At 41.9% G+C, this 13,672-nt stretch overlaps 1 protein-coding gene across 4 annotated transcripts in view; it reads left to right on the top strand.

Annotated features, from left to right (window-relative positions):
* Positions 1–13,672, top strand: part of LOC128689397 (PHD and RING finger domain-containing protein 1) — an 82,323-nt gene that overhangs the window by 19,615 nt on the left and 49,036 nt on the right. For 3 of the 4 annotated variants that reach the window (XM_070086208.1, XM_070086209.1, XM_070086207.1), the window contains exons 5-6: positions 7,559–7,720; positions 12,439–12,663. In XM_070086208.1, the coding sequence (XP_069942309.1) occupies positions 7,559–7,720; positions 12,439–12,663 (387 nt within the window). The remainder of the gene's footprint in view (positions 1–7,558; positions 7,721–12,438; positions 12,664–13,672) is intronic. The other variant, XM_070086210.1, reaches the window with a different exon arrangement.

Genomic DNA, 13,672 nt, shown 5'->3' with positions numbered 1-13,672 from the left:
TTTCCGCTACTTTGAGCTCAGTTTCAAGCCATTTCCAGTGCTAAAACCAATCAAAATCATCTCTATTTCTGTAATATGTCTTCCATTCTATCAAATGAGACCAAGAAATCGCAAATACAACTATAAAAAACATACGAAAAAACACTGCAAAGTTGCTGTTTTAATCGAAAAATCATGATTTCAGTTTTTTTCTCTCATTATACACAGTGTGCTGCAGGATCTGTTTTATGTGGTGCACACATACCACATAGATGTATTCTCTCATATCTAGGCCCAAATGTACCACTCACAGTTTATCAGAGTGAGCTGAGCTCATGGCGTAGATCTACGGTTAGGACACTCACCGTAAAGCCGTAGATCTACGGGACGGACCCTGAAAGGGTTAACAAATCCATTGAATCATCTACCTTCCCAACAATCCTCAAAATAGCGAGGGTCACTCCGATCCATAAAGGAGGTGACCAAGCTGACTTGAATAACTATAAACCAATATCTAACTTACTACTGCTCTTTAAAATCTTTGAAAAATTAATTCATAGACGGATCTATTCCTACCTCGTCACACAACATATTAAACCCTTGTCAGTTTGGATTCAGAAGTAATAAAAGCACAAATGATGCTAATATATACCGCACTTGAAAAGAAAGAAGTCCCGCTGGGCATTTTCATTGATTTGCGTAAAGCTTTCGATACAGTCGACCATGAACTGCTGTACTCCAAATTAACGCACTGTGGTATCAGAGGCCACTCCCTCAACTACCTAAAATCATACCTTAGTAACAGAACTCAATATGTGTATGCAAATGATGCAAACTCTTCCACCCAACCAATCACAGTAGGAGTCCCACAAGGAAGTGTCCTTGGACCACTCCTCTTTCTCATCTACATCAATGATCTACTGAATGCATCACAGCTACTCAAATCCATATTATTTGCAGATGACACTACATATGTCTTTTCCCACCCAAACACAGTCATACTAGCAAACACAGTCAGTGCCAAATTACAGAAAATATCTGCCTGGATGATGACTAACAAAATTACCCTGAACACTGATAAAACCTATTTCATTCAGTTTGGAAACAGAGCTGCAAATGATCCAATTAACATAATGCTAAACAGATCATCAGTCACAAGACTCACAGAGGGAAAATTCCTAGGTATCCACCTTGACAGTAGCCTTAAGTTCCGGACACACATACAACAAATCTCCAAGACTGTAGGCATACTATCAAAGATAAGGTACTACGTTCCACAATCAGCTCTCCTGGCACTGTACCATTCACTCATATACCCTTATCTTACATATGGAATTTGTGCATGGGGATCAACAACATCCAATCACCTAAAACCCCTAATAACCCAGCAAAAGGCAGCAGTAAGAATGATAACAAATTCCCACTCCCGCCAGCATACTCCACCAATTTTCAAAAGTCTGAATCTGCTCACCATTAAGAACATCCATACTTATTCATGTGCCTACTACATACACAGAACAATACACGCAAATATAAACCCTCCACTCAAACTTCTCACCAACCAAAACAGGACACATGACCACAACACAAGAACACAGATCACTTTTTGAGATACCTCGTGTCCATATCACACAGTGTAAAAACTCTATGCACATAAAGGGCCCCAAAATATGGAATTCATTACCAGAAGATATTAAAGTAACCCAGTCTGAAAATCAATTTAAGACTCTTCTCAAAAGCCACTTAATCACCTGAGACTAAACTCTAAATACTCAGTATACACATACTTATGTACTCCCACATCATAACTTCAACAATCACTTTGAACCTTTTATCCATTGTTGACAGGAATATAATTGAATCATTGTTTTCACAAAAAGCGTTTTCAAATATATGAATATATCTTTTGTCATACAAATTTTGATTCATTTATAATTAATAATCTACTGTACAACTATGTTATAATCCTTCGTGTTAGGTAGTCTGTAAGCCAATAATGTTAAGTTGGCCCATAATGCCTAGGCATAATAGAGGCTCTCTTTCTTTGCATTGCAACCCACTATTGTAAATACAAAATCTCAATGTACTGTTTGCAAAGACATAAAATAAATAAATAAATAAATAAATAAATAAATAAATTAAAATAAATAAATAAATAAATGTTTGTAGAAAGACACAAGGCCAAATCAACCCATCAAATAGTTATGTGAGCATTAGGTAAAAGAGTGAACAAAAAAAAAAAAAAAAAACCATGTGACCATGAAGAAAATTTAATGGTGTTGGACTAAATTCATTTCTTTTCTGTAGATACAAAATACTGTTGTCCCAGTCCCCATCTCAAATTATAACATGGGCTTCTATGGGAAAATGCGATTGACTTGAAAAAAAAAAAATTCACCTATCAAACCTCTAGTCCCTATCGAGATTAATAAGTGAGAGACCACTGTAAAGTTAGAATAAATGCATCATTGTTGAAAGGTATGAGAATGTGTAATTATGATAAATGTACTTTGCTAAATTTTTGTGGATTCTTGATATTAATACACTGAATATTTTCTTAAAACTTGTTATACGGGTGTTTTATTTAAATTAAGCATCTTTAAGTTATGATAGACCATCGGTTAACAGTTTGTTAACACATTTTTACCTTAAGACTGTTGCAAAACTGTGGCATATTTTTGGTGAACTTACATTAGTTAGTTTACAAAGCAAAGTACATGTAGGGGGAAATGTGGCATGTGCCAGGTTCTTTTCCCATCTTGCAGTAAGTCCATTGTCTTACAGGGAAGGCCTCCTTAATGTACACAGTGTCCCATGCATCAGTGCTCCATTCATGCATGTCCAGTACCATACCTCAGCTGTGCACCTCCTCCATATCACTTGCCTGCACTCACACAGCTCCCTAATGGCCACACCACTTCACCCACACCATCCCAACCAGCAACCTCCACCTACAAAACCCGCCCATACAATCCCCCCAACCCCCGGCCCCATGCCTACACCCAGACCATTTCCCCATGGCCACTATCTCCCCAAGACCTTGCACCCACACCACCTCCCCATGACCTTGCACCCACACCACCTCCCCATGACCTTGGACCCACACCACCTTCCCATGACCTTGCACCCACACCACCTCCCCATGACCTCACACCCTCACCACCACCTCATGACCTTGCACCCACACCACTTCCCCCAAGACCTCGTATCCATACCACCTTCCCATAATGTCGCACCCATACCACCTCCCCATGACCTCGCACTCACACCATCCCCCTATGACCTTGCACTCACACTTTACTCAGTCTTTCACCCTAACATGCCATCCTTACACCTAATCAGTCACCCATCATTCATATACTTCCCATGCCACTAACCACACACATTCACCCTGTCACCCTTCCACACCACAACCACCCACAGTGGGCTGCCAACACACCACCACCCACAATGGGCCACCAGCACATCACTTCCCACAATGGGTCACCACACACTACCACCACCCACACTGGGCCATCAACACACCACTACCACCACCCACACTGGGCCACCAACACACCACTACCACCACCCACACTGAGCCACCAACACACCACTACCACCACCCATACTGGGCCACCAACACATTACCACCACAACCACCCACACTGAGCCACCAACACACCACTACCACCAACACATTACCACCACCACCACCATCCACACTGGGCCACCAAAACACCACTACCACCACTCACACTGGGCCATCAACACACTGCCACCACCCACACTGAGCCACCAATACGCTACCACCACCACCAATACTGGGCCATCAGCACACCACTACCACCACCCACACTGGGCCACCAACACACCACTACCACCACCCACACTGGGCCACCAATGCACCACTACCACCACCCACACTGGGCCACCAACACACCACTACCACCACCCACACTGGGCCACCAACACACCACTACCACCACCCACACTGGGCCACCAACACACCACTACCACCACCCATACTGGGCCACCAACACACCATTACCACCACCCACACTGGGCCACCAACACACCACAACCATCCACACTGGGCCACCAACACTACCCACACTGGGCCACCAACACTACCCACACTGGGCCACCAACACTACCCACACTGGGCCACCAACACTACCCACATTGGGCCACCAACACACCATCACCACCACCAGCCACACTGGACCACCAAAACACCACTACCACCACTCACACTGGGCCATCAACACACTGCCACCACCCACACTGAGCCACCAATACGCTACCACCACCACCCATACTGGGCCATCAACACACCACACCACCACACACACTGGGCCACCAGCACACCACCACCCACACAGGGTCACCAGCACACCACAACCACCCACACTGGGCCACCAACACACCACAACCACCCACACTGGGCCACCAACACACCACAACCACCCACACTAGGCCACTGTCACCACCACCACCTCCACTGGGCCACCAACACACCACTACTCACACTGGGCCATCAACACACCACCTCCCACACTGGGCCACCAACACACCACCACCACCCATACTGGGCCACCAACACACCACTACCACCATCTACACTGGGCCACCAACACACCACTACCACCATCCACACTGGGTCACAAACACACCACTACCACCACCCATACTGGGCCACCAACACACCATTACCACCACCTACATTGGGCCACCAACACACCACAACCATCCACACTGTACCACCAACACACTACCACCACCCACATGGCCACCACCACCACCACCCACATTGGGCCACCAGCACACCACTACCACCACCCACACTGGGCCACCAACATATTACTACCACCAATACTGGGCCACCAACACACCACCACCCACACTGGGCCACCAATGCACCACCACCCACACTGAGCCACCAATACATCACCACCACCACCACCCACACTGGGCCACCAACACACCACCACCACCCACACTGGGCCACCAACACACCACCACCACCCACACTGGTCCACCAGCACATCACCCACACTGGGCCACCAGCACACCACCACCCACACAGGGCCACCAGCACATCACCACCACCCACTCACTTGACCACTGACACACCACCACCTACACTTGCCCACTGACAGCACCATCACCCACACTTGGCCACTGACACACCACCACCACCCACATTGGGCCACCAGCACACCACTACCACCACCCACACTGGGCCACCAACATATTACTACCACTAATACTGGGCCACCAACACACCACCACCCACACTGGGCCACCAATGCACCACCACCCACACTGAGCCACCAATACATCACCACCACCACCACCACCCACACTGGGCCACCAACACACCACCACCACCCACACTGGGCCACCACCCACACTGGGCCACCAGCACACCACCACCCACACAGGGCCACCAGCACATCATCACCACCCACACTTGACCACTGACACACCACCACCTACACTTGCCCACTGACAGCACCATCACCCACACTTGGCCACTGACACACCACCACCACCCACAATGAGCCACCAGCACACCACTATCACCCTCACTGGGCCACCAGCACACCACCACCACCCACACTTGGCCACTGACACACCACCACCACCTACACTTGGCCACTGACAGCACCATCACTCACATTGGGCCACCAGCACACCACCACTACCACCCACACTGGGTCACCAGCATGCCACCATCACCCACACTGGGTCACCAGCATGCCACCATCACCCACACTGGGCCACCAGCACACCACCATCACCCACACTGGGCCACCACCCACCACCATCATCCACAATGAGCCACTGACACACCACCACTACCCACACTGGGCCACCAACTCACCACCATCACCCACACTGGGCCACAGACACACCATCACCCACACTTGGCCACCGACACACCACCACCACCCACAATAAGCCACCGACACACCACCACCACCCACAATAAGCCACTGACACCACCATCACCACCCACACTGGACCACTGACACACCACCACCACCCACACTGGGCCACTGACACACAACCACCACCCACTCTGGGCCACTGACACATGACCAGCACCCACTCTGGGCCACTGACACCACCCACACTGGACCATCACACCCACATCTATTACCCACACGATTTCCTCACAGCTTCAAGCCCACACGGCCTTCATATACACCTTTCACCCATACCACTTACAGCTTCAAACCCACAGTCCCACTCCTACACCTTAACCATAATTTAATGGCCCCCACACCCTAACACATCCACACATCTAGCAATGTAACCACTCACCACTCATTACCTTAGCACCACCAACTGCACACTCACTCACCCATCATCCATACCACCAGGCCACAGATACAACCACACTTTTTGCCTATACCACTCCTCACAGCTTCAAGCTCTCACAGCCCTATGACCATACCTTACCCATGCTTTTTTTTGCCAGCACGTCCTAAAATACTGTCCATACACTTAGATTTTTAGATTTTTTGTGGGGGCTAAGGAATACGTATAACCAAAAATTTCCCCTAATGTTCTTCAGTTCATTTTGCATGATTTTTGATTACACACCATTTTCAGGAATGTAACTATCATGTTAACCAATGGTCAGCTGTATATAAATTTTGGTTAGGTAAAAAAAATACTACCTTTTGCAAATTACTTCCTCTCGTCTAGCAAGAATGGTGGGGGGCTGAGGGCACTGCTTGTGGCAGAGGGTACGACCTAAATTTCACATTTCTGGATTTTTTTTTTTTTTTTTTTTTTTTTTTTTTTTTTTTTTTTAAAGATTTATGGCACACTCTTATCAAGGTTTTTATAATGCACTATGAAATTTTGGATTTTTAAGTCTTGTTGTAACAAAATTGCACTAATGATTTTGTCAGTGTTTAAAGGAAACCCACAAGTAGACTAAGAAAACACGGTTATATTATGGAAGTTCATAGATGAGGTCCTCTTTATCAGCTCTCCTTGGAATCATTAACTAGCCACATGAATGAATGGGTTTATGATGATACATACAAATTCATTTTAAATATGTTTGAATGTGAAAAGTTTCACTGTGAGGTTGGCATGTACTGGATATTGTGAGGATGTTAAAGACTGCATATGTGGAAAAACAGCAGAGTTTGTCTTGTGAATGGTGTCATTTGGTAAATGTGTTGGGTGATGGACACCAGTTATAATATTTGGTGCAAGTCCTGTTAGAACCCTTGCTTTTTATATTTTTTTATAGATGATTATATCAGTTAATTTTCAATTTTTAGGTTACAGAATGTATTCTACTCTAATTGGTATTTTTTTTTCCAAGTTCAGATAAACATTGCAATTATTTTTAAAAAAAATGGCATGTCGAAATCACATGGCTTACTCTTATTATTGTCTTTCATTTTCTTATAGACCTGTCCACAGATGATTGTAGATAACAGTCTCCTTAGCATAAGCATGTTCACATTTTTTATTTTTTCCATCATTTTCTTAATTTTAGTCTAATCAGGAAGCAATAGAGATAAGTTTGCCAATAATGGGGAAATGAATTCATGAATTTGCCTGTTAGGTATGCGGTCGGAGTGACCGTGAGGACCGGCTGCTGTTGTGTGATGGCTGTGATTTGGGTTATCACCTGGAGTGCCTTGATCCACCATTGACTCGTGTACCCATCGAAGAGTGGTTCTGTCCTGACTGCCAGGCTGTGAACAGCTCCTCAGCTGCTGCAGAGGTCTGTTTTATGAAACAATTGGTCAAGTCTTTTGGTTCAAAATTTTAATATAGAGTTTTTGTTTTGTTTTATTTTTATTATTTGCATTCATTAAAATGATTAAAACGATTTTTATACTTAGGAAGGTAAGTAATACATATATACAAGAAAGTTTTGAGTGACTTGTGGAATGGTATGTGTGCATGAACCATATACTGTACTATAGTACTTATTTAAATTTTGACTTGAAAGGAAATGTTTAAGAAAAGCTTAAAAGTAAACTGGAAAAATCACAATATCTCTTGGAACATTAAGCAAGATATTTAAAACACTTGAATGGTGTAGCACTGGCCCCTCTCAAGTGAGCACTACTTTGTGAACTGCTGTATTTTTTCAACCACTTAAGTATCTTTCAGCAACAGGTTTTTTCTCTCTTTTTTTATATCACAGGTAGTATTACTGTATAGTTTCGCCCTCATGTTTAGAAACTAAAGTTTTTGTTAAACTTCATTCCTCCATCCTGGTAGTTATTTTATGAGCAGTGATTCCTGGAATCCATAACAAATAGCTGGACCAGAGACAGTACAGGCATACCCTCCTTAACAGCAGTCCCCCCCCCCCCTTTTTTTTTTTAAACCCACCAGCCATGTCGCACTAAGGTGGGGTGATTCCCCCGCACCCAAAAAAAGGAAACCTTCATTATCAGAAGTGTGAAGACATTACTGTTCAATTTACCCTTCAAACTGCAACATCTCCACCCCCATTTTTGGCTTGCAGGCACTGCACTTTCCACCTTGAGGACTCAAAGCCTGGCTAACCAGTTTCCCTGAATCCCTTCATAAATGTTACCTTTCTCACACAACAGCACATCAAGCCATGAAAACCACTCTTCTCCAATCACTCTGATCAAACAAACTCACACAAGCCTGCTGGATGCTCAACACCTCAGCACTCTAAACCTTTACCCTGTCCCTCCAACCCTTCCTTGGATGACTTCTACCCCTCCTTCCTTCTACCCCTAATTTATACATCCTCTTGGTCATCCTCTCTAAATGTCCACCCTACCTCAACAACTTCTGAGCCCTTTGAACTACATACATCTTTTGTAACCCCACAGAGGTATATTCAGCAAAAATTCATAGTTCAACAGAATATTTTCCCATAGATTCACTTAATATAATTGAAGATGTGGTCCTTGGAAAAAATTTAACATGCTTAATACATTTTAATGGATGCAGTGCATATGCATAACCATCATGTATACAAGAAATCAACAGTATAGCTTAACCCCAGTCCCTTCAAAATGCACAAGTAACGCTCATTAGCCATGGTCAACTTGTAGGCATGATGACTTGAGAGGTGTGATTGAACTGGATATTTCTGAGAGGAAGAGGGAGGGACAGAATCATGTGCTTCCTCATCTGAGTAAGCAGCTCTATGAGGAGGCCTGTTGTTGGGGGATTACCCTGTTTATAAATGGCTGTATTGTAGCTACAAGTCTCTCCTTAATGTCTGTTTTGGCTGTAGAGAGTAATCTTAAATTGGGTGTTAATGAAAATTATACAGTAGCCTGTAGCAACACAGTGCATTGTTGACCTTACTGGGGCTTATCCTGCAATTTTGGCATGGGTCCTGAAAGCCTCCAAACTTGTTCCATAATGTTTAATCCCTCCCCTTTCCCTCACCTTTGCTTTATAGTCAACATGTAGGTATTACAGGTTTCAGCACTAGCATCTCCATCTTCTGATATGGCTCATTGTTCTTCAACTCCAGCAGCTCCACAACATCAGCCTCATCGCTGTCTTCAAGACCAACAACCTTAGAGAGGCCCACACTCTACTGTGTATGTCTAAAACTGTCACCTGGAATCCATGGAAATAACTGATAGATCCAGGCCTCGGTTATTTTTTTACACACCGTTCATAGTGGTCACCGTGAGTCTCATCCAAAAATTTCTTGATAGAAATGGCATCCACAATGGCATGGTTTCCAGAACTCCAGAATTGTTGGCTTGTCCTTGTTAACAGTGTGAGATGAATTTAGAGAAGGTTCTTTTTAAGTAATGTGCTGTGAATGTGGTTATAGCATTTTGATGCATTGGCTGAATCAAGGACACAGTCATCTTGAGAAAAAGCCCAACTCGGATGAGGTTTGGAAAAGTTATTCAGTGAAGTGAGATGACATGGAGCATTATCAATGAGGAGCAAAGCCATGTGAGCAATGTTGCTGTCAATGCAGTGTTCTACAGCTAAGTAAAAATAGGATTATAGCCAGTTCTGAAATATATCCATTGTTGTTGTTCTTTCAACAAACCGGCCATATCTCACCAAGGCAGGGTGGCCCAAAAAGAAAATGAAAGTTTCTCTTTTTAAATTTAGTAATATATACAGGAGAAGAGGTTATATCTATAGTTACCTATGTTATATTAATGTATTATGAAATTACAAGAAGATAGATAGGGTTTACAGATGCATTTTATGCCCTTGACATTACCAAATGGTACACTGCCATGGGCTTAAGTTGGAAATTCATCCATTCATTTCCTCCTACAAAAGTGAGATGGCCCTTGGCTTATTAAATTCTTATAATCTTTTCATTAACAGAAGGTTCTTGATAGCATACACATTCATTGCAGTCATATTGCTGACAATGAACACTTGAAAATATCTTGTTGTTTGAGGCAGCTGCCTCTGTATTACCTCTGTCTCACCGGTCAGTCCAACATTATGCCAGTTGTAAAGCCTCTTAAATCTTTCAAACCACACTTTACTACAGTTAAAAATGTTTATGTTCAAACTAATTGTTGTATAAAGAACAAAAGGCACAATACCCTGACTGGAACAATTCGCAAATAATCCGCACATAGAGAAAAGCTCATGATGCCATTTCAGTGCAAGTCGGACCAAAATGTAATCATGAGCTACTCTCTCTCCTATGTGCGGGTTCTTTCTTTCTTCTTTCAACACCGGCCGTATCCCAGGGTTATTTGTGTATAATTTTTGTATGTTATTTAAATCATTATACAGTGAAAACTTATTACCTTTTACATAAATGTAATTTAGGTTCACTGTAAAAGAACTAGGCTGCAGGACACAGTGAAGCACAGGTATAAGGAAAGCTTCTTAAATGGAACTGTGATAAGCCTTTTTGGTAATACAGTGGTCCCTTGAGTTAAGATATTAATCCATTCCAGAAAACATGTCGTATTTCGAAACTGTTGTAACTCAAACCCCAAGATACATTTTTCTGTGATAATCCGCTCCAAGACCCCAGAAATGTAACTTTTACTGTACCTTGGACTTGCATGCTCATAGATATAACTTGCAGACACTATCTCCTTCATCTGCTTCTATCTTACCCACAGTAATAACAGTCTTTCCATTTCTCTAATAATTTCACTGCTTTTTCTCACTAGCTTGGTCATCATCATTCTTTATTATTTCTATATGCCTGATAATTTTAGAGATGGTTGATTGTGGCAAGCCTTACTCATGCACCAGTGCACTAATTTTTTGCTTGATCTTCAGAGAAATTGCTTGTTTACTGCACACTTTAAAGGCCATGATGACTTGGTAATGCAAAAGATGGTATAATTAAAACAAATGCAGTTATGAAGGGTAAATAATCGAGAGTTAGTGTGGGCAACACACACTGGTAGCTTGAAACTGAAGAGCAAACAGTAAGCTGTAGTACAAACTCTGCTATTGCCTCAGATGCTACCCGAGACATTCAACTCCATTACTGATTGGCTGCTAAGCCACCCTCACAGGCCTCCACTCCTGTTGGCTCAGATGCTGTGTAAGAGGTAAGCTACTGCATCACTGGTTAGCTAAGGCCCACCCACATAAGAATTGATGCTCCGATTGGTTCATACACTGCGCAAGAAGCAAGCTACCACATCACTGGTTGGCTGAGTCCCAACTACATATGCTGACCATACTAATAATCTTTATTTCAACAAGTACATGATACCTCTATTACAAATCTAGCTGACATCATTGGAATACTATTGTATATAGAAAGCCCCTGGTTAATCAGAGCATTTTGGACAACTTAGGTTAATTTTATTTCCCAGGATGAAATCTACAAGTCATCTGACACCCAGGTATATATTTGTTGTTTGATGAACAGGTTTAATAGGTGTAAGGAAATGTGGTCAACATTTCCCGGACCTCAATATGTGAGCTAAGGACACTGTCAATCAAGCCATGAGCACTCCATTGTACACATATCATATCTTAAATTTTTTATCACGACACAAAGCTAAATTCCTGTGAGGGCAAATCATAACTCAAGGGACCACTGTATTAAAATATGATATATGCTGAAAGGGCAGTTGTTTGGTAGTTTCATGGCACAAGAAATAAAAAATTGTCAATGAATATTTTAAGCTCTTGTATATGTAAACTGAACCAAATTAAAATTTGGTGAATTTGAAGAGTTTGTCTGTTCAAAAAAAAAAAATAAGATTAAAGTAGGTTTAGGTGAAATTAATATGGTTTTTTAACACGTTATTCTACTCGTAAACATTTTACAAAAGGCGGCATTTCTGGCTGATAAGATTGTCGATGGTGAGGTAATGTAATAAATGTAAAATAACATTAATACTTTTCCAGTACATTATTTATGTTGCATTGTCTTCAATAAATTTCCTTGTGTTTTTGCATTTAAAATTTTTTTTTGTAGTACATTAAAAAGTCATTCTACATATTAATAATTCTTCATAAAAAATGTGTCAGGCTGAAATTGAGGATGGAGAACTCCATGACTTAATTGAAGATGGTGCTCCAAGTTCCTCTCTCCCAGCATTGCGTCCCAACCGTGCAGTTGAGAGACCGAGACTACTACCCCGCACTCGTGCCTCAGAAAGAGTTCGTGCTCGCATCACCCGTTCACGTCAGCAAAGAGCTGTTATTACAGAGACTGAAATGGAAGAGCAGGAAGCAGTACTTGAGGCTATTGCAGTAAGTTTCATTACTAAGGGCATTTCCTTATTATTTTATTGTATTTTTTTAAATAATTTTTATCATTTTTATCTAAGGAATCTGTAAGAAAGATATTTTGTACTGAGTTTATGAAAGAAGTTTGATTTATTTTTCAGTAAATGAGGTTTTTATTGCTTATAGATTAAAATTAGCATTTTCTACAAGTAGTGTTGGCAGCCTTTGCAGTTTCATACTTATGTTTGGTACATTCAAGAATGGACCAGCCTGATAAATAGAAATTACTTTTCAACTCTTATGAGTGAAAAGAGTCTAAACCACCTTATTCAAGTTAAGAAAAATAATCCTTTTTCCATAATTTTAGCCAAGGGGCCATTTATACTCATTTCTTTAATGATAAATTTTTTGTGACCCATATGGGCTTAGTACCTGTTTTTAACATAATCTAAAAGAATGTAATGATTTTACAGACATAGTTCTAAAAATTATAAGGACGCTGATGCCCAAAAGTGAACGTAGTTCCAATACTGTAAATGAAAATATTTTAACATTATTGTAAAAATGGTGTTTTTCAAGGTAATGGCCTTATTTTGAAGTCTGTAAGTATTTCATATATTTTAAAGTTTTTAAGGTTTGAAGAAATGCTTGAAAAGTTTTCCAAGTAATTTCATATGTTGACTTTGTTATATAGCAGGGTTACTTTTTTTTTTATGTATACTCTTACCTGGGTTTAATGCTAATATGTTGGTTCAATAAGTTTTAAGTATTTCGTTAGCCTTTTTTTTTTTTAAGCTTCTTAATATGCCATTATTAATAAATTTTATATACAGGATAATTTAGTGATCATATGTCCTCTTATTATTTCTCATGTCAAAAAAATTACTGAATAGGTCAGATTTGGTAAGCAAACTTCATCAGTCATCCAGACTCCTCTACATGCATTTGAAGGCAGGTTGATGGGGGCTGCAGCATATGGTAGCCATTTCAAGTGCCAGTTTAAGATGAATATTTTCCTCATTTAACCTTGTAC

The sequence above is a fragment of the Cherax quadricarinatus genome, chromosome 18 (genome assembly GCF_038502225.1).
Source record: "Cherax quadricarinatus isolate ZL_2023a chromosome 18, ASM3850222v1, whole genome shotgun sequence".
In the NCBI taxonomy this organism is placed as follows: domain Eukaryota; kingdom Metazoa; phylum Arthropoda; class Malacostraca; order Decapoda; family Parastacidae; genus Cherax; species Cherax quadricarinatus.
Note: the sequence above shows the minus strand (reverse complement) of the source record. Positions and strands in the feature narration are given on the sequence as shown.